Raw genomic sequence first — 21,962 nt, 5'->3', positions numbered from 1 at the left:
AGGTGGCGATGTCTTACAACGTCATAAACGGTTACAAAAAACTTTATTTATTAGCACCTATGGGTCTCGGCCTCCCAAAGATAATAATTATATTCATTTGCCTGTATTTTTCCTTTGCCTATGGCTTTCCTAGCGGCACTTGGCTCTTAAATAGAGTATTGGCTCTTGGCTCTTAGTTTAGGGTGTCCCCCTATGTACAGATTAACATATCATTGTCGGGGTTGCATCTCTAGCATGTGTATTGATAGCTATTGCATAGTGATACATATATGCAGTAGGCCTGTTTAGAATATGTATTCATCGGGATTCTGGTCGTAGTAGTGTTGGTTTAGGGATAGCATGTATCCGAGGGGTGGAATTGGTTAGCAAGGATATAAACAAGATATCGTTTATATTTCAACCTGTTTGAAGGCCATTTCGGCCTTGAAAAAGTGATATGAATTTAGTGTAGTAGCTCTCACAAATGACGAATTCCCGCGATTTCCAGTGGGTGTATCTTGGCTTTAACATATTTAGCACCAGCATTTCACACCCCCTCCAACACCCCCGCAATATGCGATGATAACAATCACTTGTCTGCGACTTAAACATCCGTCATCACCAACAGCACGGCGAAGTTAAATTAAAAAGGACACTGCAACAGAAGGTCAACAAAACTGAGTCAGACGATTGAAAAATTAAATATGCATATTTTCTTCCGAAATCATCAAAATAACACGGAAGTCCACAAACAAAATTATCAAGGCACTTTCATTTTGTGCAGCATTAGACTTTCCACGAGATTGCATTTTCTATTAACAGCATCTTTGATAAGCCATCAGTGCGATCGACTGCGTCTTACTTCACAGATTGAATGAGCCTTTAGGATATGAATACGCTGATACCATTAACTAATCTTTCGAACGTATGTACATTGCGTTTGATGGGGAAAGCAATTCCAACCCAAAAGTGTAGAATCTGTGATGCATTTTCTGTCGTATTCTATGCATAAATCTACTGGGGCGTTTGATCAATTAGGATGGAACGGTCCTTGGCGATGATGTACGGCGAAAAATATCACAAGAGTCTACAAGTAATCTGATTTATTCCCATGGCTAATGATATGATACACTCAATCATATTAACCCTTTCCGGGCTCTCCCGATTCAAAATTTTTACAAGATACTTGATGACATTTTTAGCTTTCAAGTTATTCTTCACACTACTTTCTCATTATTATAATGATATTTTTCAAAAGGGTTTAAAGGCCTACACCGTTCATTAAAAGTTTGACATTTGTAATTGAATTTGAAAATTTCAAATTGTGTAAATACGGACTCAATACAAATTTCAGCATTCTATACATTGTATAGAAATACCTTAAAGGCCAACGCCGTTCGTTAAAAATTTTGAATTTGTAATTGAATTTAAAAATGTGCAATTGCGGAAATACGTACAAAATATAAATTTGAACATTGCCGTTGTGTAGGCTGATATACAAATACTATGAATACAAAGTTTAAATAAATTTGTGTTCATAATAACTGCTCTATTGCATTGTGTATTAATGGATTTCTATTTAAGATTTTAACTGTACCAATTTATTTTAATTTTATTATTATTTAAGTAATTACAAACAGTGTACCCCTTTAAATACCAAGTTTCAGCAAATTCCTCTGCACAATAACTGCACTACGGCATTGTGTATAACTGCAGTTCTATTTTCCTGGACCACCAGTAATTACGAACGGCGTAATAATAATAATAATAATAAATTGTTATTTGTAAAGCGCCTGTATCACTTGAAACAAATGTTCACCGGCGCTGGTGAGCTCTATTGAAAAGAAGGGTCTTGAGTTCTTTGCGAAAGGTTGAGACATCCGATGTAGCTCTCAAGGTGGGGGAAAGAGAGTTCCACAGTTGAGGTGCTAAAGTGGCGAATGCTCGACCTCCAAATATTTTCAATCTGTATTTCCTTCAAGTGAGAAGGTCCTGAGATTCAGAGCGAAGGTAACGAGGAGGCACGTAAAGTTGGATGAGATCGTTCAGGTAAATTGGTGCAAGCCGGTGGTATGCTTTGAAGGTCAGGAGGAGTAGTTTGAAAATCATACGCTCGCGCACAGGCAGCCAGTGTAACTTGGCTAGTACCAGAGTAATGTGGGATCGCCGCGTACCCCTTTAAAATATGCCATCGTTCTTGCAGATTGACCAGAGTGGCCTAGGTTTGCCTAGTCGTGATTATTACATCAACAAGACCATCGATGACGACAAGATCTTAGCCGCATATTTGGACTACATGGTTGGAATTAGCGGCTTACTAGGCGCCCCCATACGGAATATAACAGAACCACTGTTTAGAGATATGATCGATTTTGAGGCCAGGATAGCTGAAGTGAGTGACTTTGAAATTTGAAAATAGACTATAGTCTCATTCGTGAAAGATAGCTGGATTTGTCCAGATTCTCAAGTCAACTATCAATCAAGAGGGTTGTATCAGGTCATTTCTATCATCTGAGCCAAAAAAAGCCGCACTCAGGTCTCCTGAGGCTAAAATTTTAAATCATCGTTTCAGATAACAGTCCCACAGGCTGACCGACGGGATGAGGAGAAACTCTACAACAAAATGACGGTCGCCAATTTACAGAAAATAGCCCCTGCGGTAAGGTCATCTCCAGTCATGTTTCTGACTCTGCCACATTTGGGAGCCATTTTGATATCCCCTGTGGTAAGGTCATCTCCAGTCATCACACAGGGCCGTCATGTTTCTGACTCTGCCTCATTTGGGAGCCATTTTGGTATCCCCTGTGGTGCGGTAATCTCCAGTCACATCATAGAGCAGTCACGTTTCTGACTCTGCCACATTTGGGAGCCATTTTGATATTCCCTGTGTTAAGGTAATCTCCAGTCACATCATAGAGTAGTCACGTTTCTGACTCTGCCACATTTGGGAGCCATTTTGATATCCCCTGTGTTAAGGTAAACTCCATTCACATCATAGAGTAGTTACGTTTCTGACTCTGCCACATTTGCGAGCCTTTTTAATCGCCCCTGTGGTAAGGTAAACTCCATTCACATCATAGAGCAGTCACGTTTCTGACTCCACCACACTTGAGAGCCTTTTTGATAGCCCCTGTGGTACGGTAATATCCAGTCACATCATAGAGCAGTCACGTTTCTGACTCTGCCACATTTGGGAGCCATTTTGATATCCCCTGTGGTAAGGTCATCTCCAGTCATCTCACTGGGCCGTCACGTTTCTGACCCTGCCACATTTTGGAGCCTTTTTAATAGCCCCTGTGGTAAGGTCATCTCCAGTCATCTCACAGGGCCGTCACGTTTCTGACTCTGCCACATTTGGGAGCCATTTTGATATCCCCTGTGGTAAGGTCATCTCCAGTCACATCATAGAGTAGTCACGTTTCTGACTCTGCCACATTTGGGAGCCATTTTGATATCCCCTGTCGTAAGGTCATCTCCAGTCAAATACTGCAAATGGATGGATTTACCAATGATTGTATTATAGATAAGTAGGTCTAATTTTCTGACTGTTGATGTTCATGTTATGACACATTTTGATGTGAATTTCGCTAAAATGGAGTATACAGTTGTCACTTTGTTTTCAGTTTGAGTGGAAGAAATACCTCAACACGATGTTCGGTCTGGCTGGTATCCAGATTACCGAGGATGAAGAGGTGGTCGTCGCCGTCCCAGGTTTCATGTCAAACATGTCGGCCATAGTAATGGACATGCTGGCGACGGATGCAGGGAAAACGTGAGTGCAGTGATGACGAAGTGATCATGTCAATCTGCATGCTCTTAAAGGGACAACTCGGGTGTGGAATTTACTTTGTCTGGAGGATAATTCCCTGGCTTGCCACCATTCACCGCCACCAGTAGTATCAAACTAATGCTGATGTCTAACAATGATTTTAGCCAGCCTTGCTGAGGCAGTTTTAGAGATGGCTTGTGAATATCAGGCGGGCCTTTTGGTTACAGCTTGTTTTGTTTCATTGTTTATCACAGTGTTCAAAGATTCTTCTTGCTTTCACCTTTGCAGATGCTGCTGGAAGCCATTTTCTTATGAAACGCCAACATATCTCATGTCCAAGTTGTCCCTTTAAAGAGTAATATTGCTCATCTCAAAAGAGAGATTACATACAAAAACCATAAATGCCAAATTTCAGCAAATGTGCATGTACAGTAGATAACTACATAACATCAATGTGTATTTCTGTTTACCTGAGCCACGAGAAAATACAATAATCGAAAATGATGTGGGCTTTTAAAGTTGCTGGCCATGTTTAGTTTTGACGAGCAGAGCTGTGTATTGAGAGATATCTGCTGCCACCTATTGGAGTGGTTGCACATTCTTGCTGGCTAACGCATCCAAATCTTCGTTCTAGGACATTAAACGTGTACAGTATGTGGCACGTTGCCAAGTCGCTGGACAGTTTTCTCAGCAAAGACTTCGAGGAAGTTGAACAAGTATTCAAAAAGGCATTTTCAGGTAAACTATCAACAGGATCCCGAATTGTTTTCACCACTTCCAGCTAAAAATTCCCACGAAACCCCTAGGTTCGACTCGGCCATTGAGGATTTATGGTGCAGCTTGACAAGGGAGTTTCACAGAAGTGGCTGATCTAGAAGTTATACCGGCACATGGTCAAATGTTCCTGAATTTTACGCATAAAAAAGCGTGTAATGTGATACCTTCCTACCGATTGTCAAATCCTGTCCTTAAAGGGGGACTATAGGCAGGAGCAGAGGGGCTAATTTGGCCATCTTCAGGTGATTAACATACAGTGAGGGCCCTAGGTCGTGTCAGATTCAGCACTAAATATATTCCTCATACAAACGTGAATCACTTCGACATACTGTGAGATGTGAGAGACCCTATTGGCGACTTTGTGTACATTTATCTTCCCTGCCTAGCTGCTGGCTATATTGTCCCTTTAATTGGCAGTTCACCTGATTTCAGAGGTCAAATTGCATATAAACAAACCATTTGGGGTGAAAACAGCTGTCCCAAATGGAGTGGGTGTACTGTTAAGAGTCTAAATGAGGTGTCCGCTGAGGGAAGTCTTATTGTATGTGTATTTCTTTCCTCGGCAGGTACGAGTGGTCGTGATGAGAAATGGCGAGAGTGCGTGTCTGATGTCGACGGTACCATAGGCTTTGCTGTCGGGGCAATGTTTGTCAAGTCGGCATTTCATGGAGACAGCAAAACGACGGTAAATGTAACTGGTCACAAGTTGTAATGGGGCGGTAAAACTCCATAAACAGCCGCAATGACAGCAAAACGACGGTTAATGTAACTGGTCACAAGTTGTAATGGGGCGGTAAAACTCCATAAACAGCCGCAGTGACAGCAAAATGACGGTAAAAGTAACTGGTCACAAGTTGTAATGGGGCGGTAAAACTCCATAAACAGCCGCAGTGACAGCAAAATGACGGTAAATGTGTCTGGTCACAAGTTGTAATGGGGCGGTAAAACTCCATAAACAGCCGCAGTGACAGCAAAACGACGGTAAAAGTAACTGGTCACAAGTTGTAATGGGGCGGTAAAACTCCTTAAACAGCCGCAATGACAGCAAAACGACGGTAAAAAGTAACTGGTCACAAGTTGTAATGGGGCGGTAAAACTCCATAAACAGCCGCAATGACAGCAAAACGACGGTAAATGTAACTGGTCACAAGTTGTAATGGGGCGGTAAAACTCCTTAAACAGCCGCAATGACAGCAAAACGACGGTAAAAGTAACTGGTCACAAGTTGTGATGGGGCGGTAAAACTCCATAAACAGCCGCAGTGACAGCAAAATGGCGGTAAATGTGTCTGGTCACAAGTTGTAATGGGGCGGTAAAACTCCATAAACAGCCGCAGTGACAGCAAAACGACGGTAAAAGTAACTGGTCACAAGTTGTAATGGGGCGGTAAAACTCCTTAAACAGCCGCAATGACAGCAAAACGACGGTAAAAAGTAACTGATCACAAGTTGTAATGGGGCGGTAAAACTCCATAAACAGCCGCAATGACAGCAAAACGACGGTAAATGTAACTGGTCACAAGTTGTAATGGGGCGGTAAAACTCCTTAAACAGCCGCAATGACAGCAAAACGACGGTAAAAGTAACTGGTCACAAGTTGTGATGGGGCGGTAAAACTCCATAAACAGCCGCAATGACAGCAAAATGACGGTTAACGTAATTGGTCACAAGTTGTAATGGGGCGGTAAAACTCCATAAACAGCCGCAGTGACAGCAAAACGACGGTAAAAGTAACTGGTCACAAGTTATAATGGGGCGGTTAAACTCCATAAACAACCGCAATGACAGCAAAACGACGGTAAATGTAACTGGTCACAAGTTGTAATGGGGCAGTAAAACTCCATAAAAACCGCAGTGACAGCAAAACGACGGTAAAAGTAACTGGTCACAGGTTATAATGGGGCGGTAAAACTCCGTAAACAGCCGCAGTGACAGCAAAACGACGGTAAAAGTAACTGGTCACAAGTTGTAATGGGGCGGTAAAACTCCATAAACAGCCGTAGTGATAGCAGAACGAATCAAATTTTGAAAGTTTGCAAAAATCTATTTTGTTTTTAGAGTGAAAAAAAGGGTGGCCCTTCTTTCTCTGAATCCTTGGCCAGCATCTGTGTCCTATTAACCGCCAAATTTTTGTGCCTTTACAATGACAAATAATGTGACTGCGTGTGAACTGAAATAATTGTGTTAATTTACCCGATTTCAGGCGGAAGAAATGGTAAAACTGATCAAGATGTCTTTCAAGAAAAATCTTCCCAATCTAAGTTGGATGGACGCGGAGACCATCAGAAAGGCTGATGAGAAGGTGGGAGAAAATCTTTAGAGCTGCTTCAAGGCCAGATGTGGTTCCGCTCCTGAATACCTGTCTTGCTACCTCCAGAACCACTCCAGAGTGCCTCCCACCAGGTTGTCCTGCTCAGAGCCTTTCATTGTCCCTCGAACAAAATCTCAGTACTGTGACAGAAGCTTCTCTGTTGCAGGTCCCAAACTCTGGAACCAACTCCCAGCCCCCATCAGATCAATCACTGATCTGATGCAAGTCAAGTCCGCCCTAAAGTCCTGGCTATTTTTCATGTAGGTGTTTTTCTTGCGCTTAGAGCAGGGCGACCTGGAAGGGCGCACTACAAATCATGTGTTGTATTATATTGTATTCTACTTGACCATCAACTAGGCCCCCGAAAAACAGTTTCTTTAAAGGGGTACACTGTTTGTTCAAATATATTAACTGTTGGTCAAAGTAAATCTAGTTCCTATTTCTAACACCAGGCAATGCCAATAGTCAGTCATAATGCATGATACATGTGTGCTTGTGTGTCATTTGTGTACCATTTGTGCATGTATGATGTTTCCCGATTGCTGCGTGATAATTCAGACGATGTGTTCGTCATATGAGATTGAGGACATCAGTAGTTCTGTCTCAACCTCTGCATTCTAGCGCCACAAATAACACCAGTCATCACCCTCAGCTATTGATACAGGAACAGGATCATGGCGAACAATTTCTACCAAATCTCCGAGAAGTAATTCTGGGAGATCCTCGTTCATCGGAACTGGTCCAGCATATCAATTTAATTGCAAAACAATTCTTGTATCACTGTAAACTCAGACCATCGCAACCATTCTTCAGAAACTTATTATCAATGATACGGTTCACGTCGAGAGTAGAAAAGATCTATCTCAGACACGATAAGTTCATGATGAAATGGGGCCTTCTCATAGATGCCCTGGAAAATATAGCATAACATACACTGTACATTTCGTCGAGTAATTGCACGCTGACCCACTTTTGCCTTGTTATCTGCAGCTGCAAAAGATATTTACTATACCCTGAACCGTTTTGAACAACAAGGTCGCCATCTATCGTTTTATATTGTAACAATATTATGTACTTGCATGCCCTCTTATTCTGTAGAACTTCATGTAACAGTTGTGTTTTTGGTGAATAAAATTATCAATTACAAAAAAAAAAAAGAAGAGTGGTCCAGCGGTGTAACCTCAAAGACTAACATTGGTAGTGACTGACTTGTTTTGAAATACTAGGCCCTGTTGACAGATTGATATTCTTTCCGCAGGTGGATGGTGTGGTGGACATGATCGGATTCCCTGACTACATCCTGAACCAAACCGCTCTGGATGAACGGTATGCAGGTGTCCGCATCGAAGACAATGAGTACTTTGATAACAATCTCCGTACGATACAATTCGATATCATACGCGAATTGAAACGGTTGAGGAAGAAACCGGATAAAAAGAGGTGAGTCTGCTTTAATAAAAGTGCCGTGACATAGTGATTAAAGTGGCCAACTTCTAACCTAGAAGTCAAGGGTGTGAAACCAGTTGGAAAGTATCTGTGGTCACAGTCACAGTGTAGAATGCATACAGCTTCAAGATAACTGTATACTGCTCATTCTTTGCGACTATTTGTTTTGGAAAATATCAGAAATAACCACAAATATCATGACAATATCCTTGTTATTCTTTTTATTAAATATTTTTCACAAATTCTAAAATGAATAGGCGATGACAAGTTCACTTTCATTGACAGTATTTTTGCTTCTCTCTAAGGTGGAGTATGACGCCTCCAACAATCAATGCATACTACGCGCCAACAAAAAACATGATTGTTTTCCCGGCCGGAATCCTACAGATGCCATTCTACGACAAGGACTACCCAAAGTCGCTGAACTTTGGAGGTATAGGTGTCGTGGTTGGGCATGAGCTTAGTCATGGCTTTGATGATCAAGGTTAGTACATCACACCCTCCCAGCCTCTACAGCATGGACTAGCCCATGTCGCTGAACTTCGGAGGTATATATGTTGTGGTTGGGCATGAGCTTAGTCATGGCTTTGATGATCAAGGTTAGTACATCACACCCCTCCCTCTCACCCTCTACAGCATGGACTAGCCCATGTTGCTGAACTTCGGAGGTATAGGTGTCGTGGTTGGGCATGAGCTTAGCCATGGCTTTCATGATCAAGGTAAGTACATCACACCCCTCCCTCTCACCCTCTACAGCGTGGACTAGCCCATACTTTGGTTCAGGTGTCGTTGTGGGTCTTGAGCTTAGTCATGGCTTTGATGATCAAGGTTAATACATCACACCCCTCCCTCCCAGCTCCAATCACATGGACTAACCCGAGTCCCTCAACCCCCATCGCATGGATCATCCCATGTCCCTGAACTTTGGTAAGTTTGGTGTCTTTATAGGTCATGAGCTCTGCCATGGCTCTGATGATCAAGGTTTAAAAATAGCTCCATAATAAAAATAGCAGTTTGGGAGAGACAATCGATACCGACAGTGATGAATATTGTGGTTTAATTTAAATGCTTTTTGACTGCTTCCATATTTCGCACCAACTCAAGAAGTTATCATTGCCTATATCAACCATAACCGCTGAACTCAAAACGAGGCTTCTATTAAGGACACTAGTTTTTTTGGTCTCAAATTGGTGGTTTCCATTCAATTTGACCTCTCTAATCAGGACACCTCTCTATCAAGGACAGCAGTTGTCAGTCCCGAGGGTGTCCTTAATAGAGAGGTCCTACTGTACTGTCGCTACTAAACTGCTGATACCGTCTGTTCCAGGTCGGGAATACGACAAAAATGGTAATCTGCATCCGTGGTGGAATAAAGATGTGATCGCCCGATTCAAAGAGAGAACGAAATGCATGAAGGAACAATATTCATCATATACTATCAATGGAGAGCATGTAAGTGCGAAAGACAAAGAAGATTACCTGTCGATTATTCTCTGACAGAGGTGGAAGGTGGCGCTGCACTCGCACTCACTCACTGCGGCAACATGATGCGTCTGTCTACGTCCGTTATGCAAGGACACGTCTCAACTCTCAACCTTCTTGGGCAGTTTCTTCCCTACACCTGCTGGCTCAGCATCTCTTGCCACTGCGTCCATCCATCTCGTCCTGCAAGAGCTGACAAGTCATCCCCGCGCTGAAAGCTGTGTTACAGAAACGAGGTGATGCTACAGCCTGGGCAACAGGATTGAAGTAGAATTTGACCTTCACCCGACTGTCTCTATTTTGGTACAGAGAGACAACAGTACGGTGTCCAATTCAATTCTGTCACACTTACCAACAATTAAGCAGCTTGTCCGCACAAAACTCTTCGAGCTTGGCTCCATTCCATCCAATCCAATGCAACTCGATCGAAAAATCACCGAACGCCAAGAACAACCAAAGTGATGTGCTTCATATTTTTGACCAACCACGATAAAAAGAGTCGCATGTCGCTCCGAGCTTGACAGGTTGAGATGGCTAGTTGTTCATTTCACTGTTGTCCGCCTTTTGTAAAATCTAACGACATCAATTTCTTCTGTTATTTCCTGGTGTCATTTTAGGCTCATCTTCTGTGCGACATGCGACTCATTTCGTCGTGGTGTGTCACCTTTTCTCTGCTGTGGTCGAGGTGATTAGAATGGCTCCTGAAACGCCCATGAAGCCTCAGTGCGTATGGCTGCGTCATCACTGTTAGCACCAGCTAAAACCCTGAGGGAAGTTCTGTTAGTCGTGCCCTGCTTTTCACGTTTAGTTTTAAGTGCAGATGGTAGGTTTGCTCCGGTAGCTGTGACTATTTCATGATTTGATAGCAGGTGCTGATTCGTGTCTCTTCTTTCGTAAATCAAACCAACCTTCTTCGCTTCAGATAAATGGTCAGCAGACGGTTGGTGAAAATATAGCCGACAACGGAGGGTTAAAGGCTGCTTATAGTGTAAGTATCAGGTAGGAGGGGCTGCGGTATTGGCACAGGTCTCTGACCACAGCGGTCATTAGGACCCTGGTTTGATGCGAGGGGCTGCAGTATTGGCACAGGTCTCTGACCACAGCGGTCATTAGGACCCTGGTTTGATGTGAGGGGCTGCAGTATTGGCACAGGTCTCTGACCACAGCAGTCATTAGGACCCTGGTTTGATGTGAGGGGCTGCAGTATTGGCACAGGTCTCTGACCACAGCGGTCATTAGGACCCTGGTTTGATGTGAGGGGCTGCAGTATTGGCACAGGTCTCTGACCACAGCGGTCATTAGGACCCTGGTTTGATGTGAGGGGCTGCAGTATTGGCACAGGTCTCTGACCACAGCGGTCATTAGGACCCTGGTTTGATGTGAGGGGCTGCAGTATTGGCACAGGTCTCTGACCACAGCGGTCATTAGGACCCTGGTTTGATGTGAGGGGCCGAGGTATTGGCACAGGTCTCTGACCAGAGCGGTCATTAGGACCCTGGTTTGATGTGAGGGGCCGGGGTATTGGCACAGGTCTCTGACCACAGCGGTCATTAGGACCCTGGTTTGATGTGAGGGGCCGGGGTATTGGCACAGGTCTCTGACCAGAGCGGTCATTAGGACCCTGGTTTGATGTGAGGGGCCGGGGTATTGGCACAGGTCTCTGACCACAGCGGTCATTAGGACCCTGGTTTGATGTGAGGGGCCGCGGTATTGGCACAGGTCTCTGACCACAGCGGTCATTAGGACCCTGGTCCGATGGGTATAAATGGTTACTGGCGGTAGCCTGTCTGGCAAAGATCCCTGTGTTGCCAGTTGTAGCCAATTTGGGGAGTTGTTGCTGCTCCACCGAGGGGTACAAATGGTCATTGATTGGAGGTGCTCGGGTTGTAGCCTGTCTGGCAAAGATCCCTGTGTTGCCAGTTGAAGCCAATTTGGGGAGTTGTTGCTGCTCCACCGAGGGGTAGAAATGGTCATTGATTGGAAGTGCTCGGGTTGTAGCCTGTCTGGCAAAGATCCCACGCCAAACATGAGGCCATAAAGGCATTCCTCCGTGGCTGGCTTGTCAAGCCGTGCCACAGTACACTCCTGAGGAGGAGATGAAAAGGGGCTGAAAATTCACGTAAAAATCTCTAATGAAGGGGGACCAGGAAGATCTGTAAAATATGTAAATAAGGTTCAGGTAGAGAATTCAATTTATTATTGATCTACAACATCCAAGTTAAAGTCAAAGTCTTACAACAAGTACAAGAAGATGAAATACAAATATTTAGATAACATACACAAGTTTTATCATGGTTTACTATACTATTCAGAAGTAAATGTTCGCGTCCTTTTGATCCGCTGTGCAAAAGATACTGGACCGATTTCTTCAGAGTTCAGTTTTTCTTAAATCTAATTTTATTGCCCAACATTACCGTAAACCCAGAAGTATTTGTCAACCTTTTATTTCGCAAGTTCGTGAAATTGCAATTTTGCATATTTATGAAATAGCATAATAACACCCAATACCAGTAGTGGACCTCCCTAAGCAGACACCACTCTATTAAATACAACTTCTCTATTAAGGACACTAGTTTTAGACCCAAATTGATCGTTTCCATTCAATTTGAGCTCTCTTATCAGGACACCTCTCTATTAAGTACAACACTTGTCACACCCAATGGTGTCCTTAATAGAGAGGTTCTACTAAACAACACAGACAACAGATTTATGAATGGACTATACACAATCCCACCCACCAAGACCAGAACGTGGTAATACCAAATTACCGGTCTTACAACGACTCTGAGTTACCAGGGTAATTTAGACTCAGTAATTAGATTTTCGTTTTTGCAGCCAAAACTCTTTCTACATAAAAGGCATTCAAATATTTCTGCCTTGATAGTGTCTTCAACTTATCAAGGAGCCTTATACATATACGAAGAATACTCGGTAAAAAGAGGACGAATTTTCTGTACGTTTTTATCCATACTCGATCCGTGATAAGTCCCAGATCTCAACCTCCCTAATATGAACTGTTTACAACTTGTCCAACATATCGCCCTATCTCAGGTTTGTAGCAACGAGGGGGGAGGTGCAAAAAGCCTCATGAAGTCACCAAAATGTGTTTTTGACCATGATTTTGGCCCATAAATTTCAAGCAGTGTCATATTTCACACCCAAAAACACTTCTGCTCCCCCCCCCCCCCCGCCAAACCAAAATGCTAGCTCCGCCCCTGAATACTCAAACAATAGAACTGAAGTTGAAACATACTCAACATGAAATAGAAAATATACTAAGTTTGGCGGACATGTACATGAGAATGTGGTCCCAGTTTGAGAAGTTCTTTTTTACAAGTTAAATGGTTTAGGAATTTATACCAATGGTGTCTCACCTAAATTATTGGCCAAAACCAATTTGGCAGATAAGATTTTGGGCAAAATCGCTTCTCCCCGAGCAGTGTTTGGTGAGAGAAAACCATTTCTATCAGTGAGGTATCCATTTCTATTATAAAACACACCAATTTACGCCAAAAAATGAGATTTTGACTGCTTTTCACCGCTTCCATATTTTGCACCAACGCAGGCCGTGGTTGCCTGATCATAACTGCTGCCGTCAAAATGAGGCACTGAGTGTGTTATACACTGTAAACTGTGGTTCATTGAAACCAAGGTGTTTTAGAATTATCATTGATCAACATCCCAGTTAAAGTGCTTCAAACCTAAAGCATTTAACGAATATATAGAGAGAATCCTGAATTCATTTTGACCAATAAGAAATAGTATTATACAACCTAGGTCAAGCCCATACAACCTAGGTCAAGCCTATACAACCCAGGTCAAGCCTATACAACCTAGGTCAAGCCCATACAACCTAGGTCAAGCCGAAAACCTAGGTCAAGCCGAAAACCTAGATTAACCTATATGTAGATGTGTAATAATCAAAATTCCGAAAAAATACTTATTGGTTTGAAAAACTGGAAGCTATTTCATAATCCACTAAACTAAAAACCATGAAAGTTTTTATCTCTTTCATGAATTTTCGCCAATCATGAAAAAAGAGACGTGAATATTAGGGGTAATTGACCCCTGAAGCCTTTTCTATGCCTCAACATGCTTAATTCTGTTCCTTAATGACATAAATTAATGCTTGATACACCCAAATGTGTCATTTTCATGTGGTGACAAAAAATAAGAGACGTACTTCAAATGCCCACTGAATTTTTGACTAATTTCGATGGCTTGCCACAACAAAATGTCCCCAAAGGCTTAATAGTGAAAAAAACATGTCCCCAAAAAAGGTTAAAAAATTACAAGGTGTAAGGGTGTCAATGTAATTGAAAGGCCTGGGAGAGAGATCAAGCGTGTTCATTTTCTCAGCCTCGTGATATTTGACATGCGCCCTAACTCTGAAATGTCTTGTTTTTCAGGCTTATCAGGACTGGCGTAAAGTTCACGGGTCAGAGCACCCCCTGCCTGGGATAAATATGACCGACTATCAGTTATTTTATCTTGGGTTTGCTCAGGTATGTTTCATTTTGTTCTTCTACAGTACAAGTGATGTGTGATACCGAGATAAGGTATGTTTGATATCAAGATAACCTCCTATGAAATTCAAATTTTGTACACATAATCCCCTCGGTCAGATGACCTTTGACACTTAATTTCAGTTCAATCTGACCCTTAATTTAGCCACCAAAGGGCCAAAACTTAAAAAATAAAAAGTGCAGCAAATCTTCAATTAATGACAGTATTATCATCATAGGCACCTCTCATACAAGTTTTTCATTTGACCTAATGTTCGAGGTCAAAGAGATTAAATGGCATGAGTTTGCTATTTGGCTTCAAAAACTTCATAAATTCAATATGCATTCATCATCACAGAGAGGAAAACTAATTATGTTTGTTCCCAGTCTGGAGTCCAAAATCTGAATTTAGATAATAACATTAGATTCACAAAGAAATCTAGTACATGTAACTACTACATTTGTATTACAACACAAATTCACCTGGGGACAGAAATTCAAAAATAGCCCAACACAAACATGTTTTTGAGTGGCTGATCCAACATCTCAATAACACATGAAACAAGCTCATTAAAACAAATTATAAAAAATTGTTTAAATGTTATTCTTAACTAAGCTGTGCTAAATGATTGTTGGAAGCTAATTAAGTAACATTGTGAAACGAGAATGATCAAGATACATTAAAATACATTAAAAAATAAGATAGTTGCGCGAACTATCAAAAATGTCTGATTTCCATAACTGCTCTTATAGTCCCAGTGTTTGAGCTATGGTCATCCGATTTTCTCTGTAATATGTACAAAGGATAGTAAATATAGTATAAATGTGTCTGCAATATTTAATAGGTACCAGCTCTGATACTATTTGCACAATTCCATATTTACATGTAGCTGTGGGCTCATTTTCATTGGCCCACCCCCAATCTGTCAGCTGAGCACCTTAGATTTGACCAAATATTCAAGGTCACAACAGTCAAATGATATTTGGCAAATCAGCCAGTATAAACTATGATAAAATAATCACGTTGAGTTCTTATATCGCGCTTTTCAATGTTTCCCTGTTCAAAGCACTTTTGGGGTACCATATGATTACCTGGTCTCCACAGAAATCAATCACGGATTTCAAGGAGCAACCAGAAGACGCTCACTTGAACTCGACCAGTAGGGGAATCGAGCAGTGACTCAGCTGGGAGTCGAACCCACGAGCTCTCGATCCAGAGGCCGACTCTCTTCCACTGTGCTGCTTCTGCCCCTAACCCCTATATAGCATGTTTCTTTAGCAGAATGGTTATAACTTGTTTGCCAAAGATTGATCCGATGCTCACACACGGCCGTAGCTTTTTCATTTGAGTTACTTACACACGAGCTAACTCAATCAGTCAATGAGCACCGAATTCATAACAGTTATCATTGATGACGAAGCCTGTGGTTGTTAACCATTGGTTACATTAGGAACCTCAGCTTTGATTCCGTCTGCAGCGCGCTACCAGAGACCTACAATGCTTGAATAGACACAATATATTGCAGAACCACGCATTTGAGGAGACATAAGGACTTTTTGCTGCAAGCATATAGACTTAAGTGCATTTATCATTTATTCAGCTTTGAAAGGTTCATGGCTATGTCTCCAGAAGAAAGGGTTGAACTACACCGAGAAAGAAGCTGGTGTGATGTAACCGAATGTCATTACCTGGGAAGCTTTGGAAACAGGATTGGATTCAGTGTTGGTTTCCTGCTCATATCAAACCAAGATCGACCCCTGTTAGTCTTAGTCCATTCATCCAGTTCCTGATCGTACTCTGCTCTTAGTTTCGTTAGTCCCTGAGCCTCTTCTCTTGAGTCTCTCTCCCGTTGTTCAGCTGAGACATCCCTCTCGTACAGACGCCTGACAAACCTTGCCATGATCCTGGTCACCTGGAGGCTGTCTTCTGTACTCAGCTTGGACCCAGCCAACACATTGACCTTATTATCCATGGGCATTGGTAGATTATCTCTCTCGAGACACTTTTCTAAATGTTCATACACCATCAGGACCATTTTCCCGAGGGACATGTCTGACTTCAGGAACAGTTCAACCAGATGCAAGAATGCAGATTTCAATCTGTAGCTGGTTACTAACTCACTGACCGACTTAATATTGACATTGTTGTTTTTAATTTTGTAGCCACATACCATATCACCCTTGTTGATTTTAATTTTGAAGCCACACACCTCTGCCTTTCTCACACATTTTGCTGTGATGAAGACAACCTTCACCCGTTTATCCAAAGCTTTGAGGTAATCCACCTCTTTTGTTGGGTAGGATACCCGCCCAAGCTGATTAAGTTTGTCAGGTTCAATGTTTTGTGCTACCGTGCTGGTCCTGTATGGAATTTTAGGAACTATGTACTTTTTTGGTTGTTTCCACTCTTCTCTTTTAAAAATCATCAATGCTGATGTCCAGTCTCCCTGTCCATCGATGTCAACCTCAATGGCAGGCACCAAGTCTATTGATATTGGCAAGTCGGTAAACATTTCATCACTGTACAGCCAGATCCATGTCGTGCAGGTTTTACGATCAGGATGTCTCTGTGGTGGCGATAACATACAGAAGCTGCGATCACCATCACTTCGTGTGGCCTTTTTGTTTGATACGCAATCACTCCAATATTCCATGAGTCTGCTCCACATCCACATCCCATATGACCCAATGACAGGTGCCACAGATTCATCTCTGAAATAAGAATTCTTCATATTTTGATATCCTTCACGTTCGTTATAATCTTCATGAAGAATTTCTCCCAACTTCACCAAAAAATCAAATTCATCAGGCATGCCATGCTTTGATGCCTCAAATGAACTTCCAACCCCAAAAACCTCCACTAGCGTGATCTGTGGTAGTACCTCTTTTATAACTTGTTGCACCTTTTCTTTAACATATTTAACAAATTTTACATTATCGTGTCCTGTGATTGTCATTACAGACCCAATGTATGGTTGTTCTGAAATTTTGCACAAGTCAGGAATATTTGTAATATCAGAGCATTCTCCGGCAGTATGATCATCACTTTCGGTGTTACCAAGCTCAATTGCAGTAACTCCTGATGTCCAGCCTCGAAGGTATTTTGATGTCAAACTGCCTTCTTCACACTGATGCAAGTAGTCAGTCGGTGTCTTGTTTCGATAGTCCCTTGCATCCTTCCTAGGATCACTGTATTTCTCCATCAACAGGGCCACTACGTCCTCATTTCGATAGATCACAGCATAATGGAGACAGTTCCTGCCATCAACATCAGCCTGATATGGATCTAACCTATATTTTTCAATGAAAAATCCTATAAGATTGCAGTGTCCATTGATTGCAGCATGGTGCAAAACTGACTTCCGTGCTAAGTCTAATTCATGAACATCACAACCAGCTTCTAGAAGTTCATGTATTGTCTCTTCATTCCCAATCTCTACGGCGTAGTGGAGTGAACTCTTTCCAAAGTGATCTTTGTGATTAACCTCGACTCCATCACATGTTGTTAAATGTTGAATGTATTCATGGCAGCCGAGTTGTCCGGCAACATGGAGTAAGGTCCTCCCGTAATTGCCACAAGCACGGTAGACTGATGAATTGCGGCACATAATCTTCAGCATACCAATATCGGTTTCCAGTAATAAAGAGTGTAATATCGAGAGTGCACCAGGGTCAGCTAAATCATTTTTGTTCATTAGTTCATTTATGATTTGTATGTATCTACCTTCTACTGCCAGATGAATAGGTATCACACCACGGTTGTTCTTAAGATTCACATTAGCCCCCTTTAGTATGAGTCCCACAACTACTTGTAAATCCCCTCTTCTAGTTGCTTGATGCAAGGGTGTGACATTGTTAGTGTCCTTGGCATCAACATCAGCCCCAGCATCTATCAATATCTTGACAGTATCAGAATGACCTCCCCATGCTGATTTATGCAAGGGTGTGTCATTGTTAGTGTTCTTGGCATTAACATCAGCTCCAGCATCTATCAATATCTTGACAGTATCAGAATAACCTTCCCATGCTGAATAATGCAAGGGTGTGAAATTGTTAGTGTTCTTGGCATCAACATCAGCCCCAGCATCTATCAATATCTTGACAGTATCAGAATGACCTTCCCATGCTGAATAATGCAAGGGTGTGACATTGTTAGTGTTCTTGGCATGAACATCAGCCCCAGCATCTATCAATATCTTGACAGTATCAGAATGACCTTCCAATGCTATATAATGCAAGGGTGTGTCATTGTCAGTGTGCTTGGCATTAACATCAGCCCCAGCATCTATCAATATCTTGACAGTATCAGAATGACCTCCCCGTGCTGATACAAACAAGGGTGTGTCATTGTAAGTGCCCTTTGCATCAACATCAGCCCCAGCATCTATCAATATCTTGACAGTATCAGAATGACCTCCCTGTGCTGATACAAACAAGGGTGTGTCATTGTCAGTGTTCTTGGCATCAACATCAGCCCCAGCATCTATCAATATCTTGACAGTATCAGAATGACCTCCCTGTGCTGATACAAACAAGGGTGTGTCATTGTCAGTGTTCTTGGCATCAACATCAGCCCCAGCATCTATCAATATCTTGACAGTATCAGAATGACCTTCCGATGCTGAATAATGCAAGGGTGTGACATTGTTAGTGCCCTTTGCATTAACATCAGCCCCAGCATCTATCAATATCTTGACAGTATCAGAATGACCTCCCCGTGCTGATACAAACAAGGGTGTGTCATTGTCAGTGTTCTTGGCATCAACATCAGCCCCAGCATCTATCAATATCTTGACAGTATCAGAATGACCTCCCGATGCTGATGCAAGCAAGGGTGTGACATTGTTAATGTCCTTGGCATCAACATCAGCCCCAGCATCTATCAATATCTTTACAGTATCAGAATGACCTCCAGATGCTGATGCAAGCAAGAGTATGTCATTGTTAATGTCCTTGGCATTAACATCAGCCCCAGCATCTATCAATATCTTGACAGTATCTGGACGACCTTTCTCTGCTAATTCAAGAAAGGCTCTATTAACAGTCTCCAAATCAATTTTAACTCCATCTCCAGTTACCACAGCTTTATGTTTCCTGTGACCCTGTCCTGTTCCAGTTCCATCGACTTTGGCGTCATGACCCTCCTGCTTGTCTGCTCCATGTCCACTCTCTCCTCGTTGATTTTCTTCCATGTTCGAAGCAAGCTTGTCGTTTCTATTCTCGAGTTTGCGCTTTCTGGAACCAGCTTCACTGTCTCCTGGGCTTTTCTTTTCATCTGCATGCCGTTTTAACCTGCAAGATGATGATATACTGCAAAGTTCCCAGGCGAAGATTGATGAAAGATTGGGCAATAAATGACCACGGGGGGGGGGGGGGGGGGAAAAATATGAAAAGAATAAGAGGGTCATTTATTCAAGGTTTCGGTTCAAAACTCTCAATATATCTGTAGGTTGTATTGTCAGTTTCCTCCTGTGCACAAATTATAACCGACATTATGAACTATATTCATTTGCTGGCGAAATCAATTATCTTAACCGGTTTGATCTTAATTCAAGTGCAGAAAGTTTCTCTGAACAAAATAAATCAATGAAATTGTTGAAATGCGACATAAGAAACAAAGACACTGCACACTCCTCAGTGACAGTGTTCTTCCCCACCATTAATAACTTCATAATTTTTAATAATTTCACTTTTGAAGCAAAAGGAATTCCCAAACCTTTACATCAACGTGGGAAAATCTACTTAAAGGCCATAACTCCAGGTATTTTGCCATTTTCTGCTGAAGACGATTTCAAAAGTGTACCTAACACTTTATACAATACAGAAAACCCAATGCAATTGGCTCCATCCATTTTGAAGATATAGCCATTTATGTGTTTGACAACTTGATTACCTAATCAGGCCAGCAACTGGCTTGTTAGAGCCAGGCGGCGGGTTCAGCAAAAGTTGTGATGTAGATCAGGCTATTGCCCTACTTGGGAGGACAAATATCAATGAATGCTCTTAAAATTGATATATGAAGTCTGTTTTTCATTGACATTCGATATACCCTATAATAAGGTAAGGTAATACAGACAAATTTATACCATTATAGTAAGAAATCAAACATCAGTCTGATCTATGTCAGTAAACTTGCCGCCTGACTTCACTTAGATACCTAACCAAGGCTGTTACATAACATGTAAACAAAACAGTTTTGCTTTATCTCTGGACTGGGTGCTTCAATTTTGATCAAACTTGATTTAATGCGGAGCTTTAAGTCTACTCTTTGAGGATCTGTACATGTCATGCAATCATAAAAGCAGGAGTCGTGGCCTTTAAGGATAGCAGTTTCGAGAGGAAATCAATGGGCTAAATTCACTCGTACCCATATTAGATTTGGCTTTAAAGGGACAATATAGGCAGCAGCTAGGTAGGCAAGATAGGGGTCTCTCACATCTCACAGAAATGATTCACGCTTGTACGAGGAATATATTTAGTGCTGAATCTGACATGACCCAGGACCATTACTGTGTATATTTAATAGTCACCTGAAGATGACCAAATTACCCCCTCTGCTCCTGCCTATAGTCCCCCTTTAACATTATCACTAAACGTTGTCTGTACAGTACCAATGCTTACAGTAATACCTGGACTACTTACAGCTTTGCCTAAACACGCCCTTTAAGATATTTTGACCCAAAACAACAACTTGAAACTTGATCAAGTTGGCACCAGGTGAAACGAAAAAAAAAAACCTACTTCTGGTATCCATAAACTCCTATAATATCGACAAAACATTGGACAAATTGCGGCCAAATGGAGCTGATATCAGTATTTTTTGTTTTCAGTTTGTTTTATCTTATTAAAACCAGCATTTCTGATCGTTCAAAGGCCATTAACATATTTCATCACTAAGGCACCCCAGCAGGTTCAATAAGGTGTCGTTTATACTAAAGCCCAGAAAGCTTACTCCAGATTTGTAATTCAATATTCGAAAATCAAGATTTGAAATACCAAACTTCAAATTCCTGGTTTGATCACATCATCATGTCTTACCCTTCAGATCAATGTGGACCAGTCAGATCATGTTTCGAAAAATTAATAAAAACTTATTGTGACAAAAGTTTATTTTTATATATTCAAGTCAGGGGGGGGGATCACTTAACCAATCTGGATTGACACATATGTGTCTTGGTTTTGGCAGAGTGTATTTATCCCTGTGAACATGTCAGACCTTTGAACCTCTGTCACATGGTGTCACAGAAATGACAGACTTGAGATTGTGTAAAAATTGCCATGAGTTCTACTGCGATATTAAACAGTCTAGTCTGCTGCATTACAGTCAATTTTGCAATCTTAGAGGAAGTGGTGTGGTAGTGGAGCTTTTATGGAGAATTTAAAGATTTTATTGAATTTTCAAGATTGCCACCTGATGGCCATATTCACATATTGTTCATGAGATTCAGGGTTATTGTAGAGTGTACATGAACATGTCACATGGAAATTAGTTGACATCTGTTGAACAGTTGAAGAGTAATAGGACTTGGTTGAATTTTCAAGATGGCAGCCTGGAGGCCATATTTGTCATCAGATTTAACTGAAAATTGAGGATATTGTAAAGAGAACTAAGATACACAATCAGCTGAAATTTGGTTGCAATCTGAATATGAGTTTCAGAGAAATAGGACTTTGTTTAATTTTCAAGATGGCCT

At 41.7% G+C, this 21,962-nt stretch overlaps 3 protein-coding genes across 5 annotated transcripts in view; 1 reads left to right on the top strand and 2 right to left on the bottom strand.

Annotated features, from left to right (window-relative positions):
- The window catches only part of LOC135497091 (endothelin-converting enzyme homolog), a 39,110-nt gene that overhangs the window by 1,303 nt on the left and 15,845 nt on the right, over positions 1-21,962 (top strand). The window contains exons 2-12 of one of the 2 annotated variants that reach the window (XM_064786798.1): positions 2,183-2,371; positions 2,552-2,638; positions 3,603-3,751; positions 4,383-4,486; positions 5,092-5,210; positions 6,728-6,826; positions 8,094-8,275; positions 8,587-8,765; positions 9,609-9,733; positions 10,686-10,751; positions 14,173-14,268. In XM_064786798.1, coding sequence (XP_064642868.1) covers positions 2,183-2,371; positions 2,552-2,638; positions 3,603-3,751; positions 4,383-4,486; positions 5,092-5,210; positions 6,728-6,826; positions 8,094-8,275; positions 8,587-8,765; positions 9,609-9,733; positions 10,686-10,751; positions 14,173-14,268 — 1,395 coding nt within the window. The remainder of the gene's footprint in view (positions 1-2,182; positions 2,372-2,551; positions 2,639-3,602; positions 3,752-4,382; positions 4,487-5,091; positions 5,211-6,727; positions 6,827-8,093; positions 8,276-8,586; positions 8,766-9,608; positions 9,734-10,685; positions 10,752-14,172; positions 14,269-21,962) is intronic. The other variant, XM_064786799.1, reaches the window with a different exon arrangement.
- Positions 1-21,962, bottom strand: part of LOC135497090 (serine/threonine-protein phosphatase 6 regulatory ankyrin repeat subunit A-like) — a 94,287-nt gene that overhangs the window by 69,921 nt on the left and 2,404 nt on the right. The window contains exon 4 of one of the 2 annotated variants that reach the window (XR_010448762.1): positions 18,818-19,560. The exons of the other annotated variant lie outside the window; for it this stretch is intronic. The gene's annotated coding sequence lies outside the window, so the exon portion shown is untranslated. Of the gene's footprint in view, positions 1-18,817; positions 19,561-21,962 lie in introns of those variants that run through there. 2 annotated transcript variants of the gene reach the window in all.
- LOC135497162 (uncharacterized) lies at positions 15,954-19,460 on the bottom strand. The gene is made up of 2 exons (XM_064786908.1): positions 19,164-19,460; positions 15,954-18,785 (listed from the first exon to the last, which is right to left on the bottom strand). Exons 1-2 carry the CDS (start codon positions 19,458-19,460, stop codon positions 15,954-15,956), a joined length of 3,129 nt encoding a protein of 1,042 aa, XP_064642978.1.

Source organism: Lineus longissimus, chromosome 12 (genome assembly GCF_910592395.1).
Source record: "Lineus longissimus chromosome 12, tnLinLong1.2, whole genome shotgun sequence".
NCBI lineage: Eukaryota > Metazoa > Nemertea > Pilidiophora > Heteronemertea > Lineidae > Lineus > Lineus longissimus.
The sequence above is the reverse complement of the archived record's forward strand: the minus strand, read 5'-3'. Positions and strand labels throughout refer to the sequence as shown.

Excerpts from the sequence above, each read along its gene's own strand:
- LOC135497162 (XM_064786908.1), bottom strand. The coding sequence starts at position 19,460 with ATGGAAGAAAATCAACGAGGAGAGAGTGGACATGGAGCAGACAAGCAG. Across the intron at positions 18,786-19,163 it reads CTGGAGGTCATTCTGATACT|GGAGGTCATTCTGATACTGT; the intron begins GTAAAGATATTG and ends GTATCAGCACAG.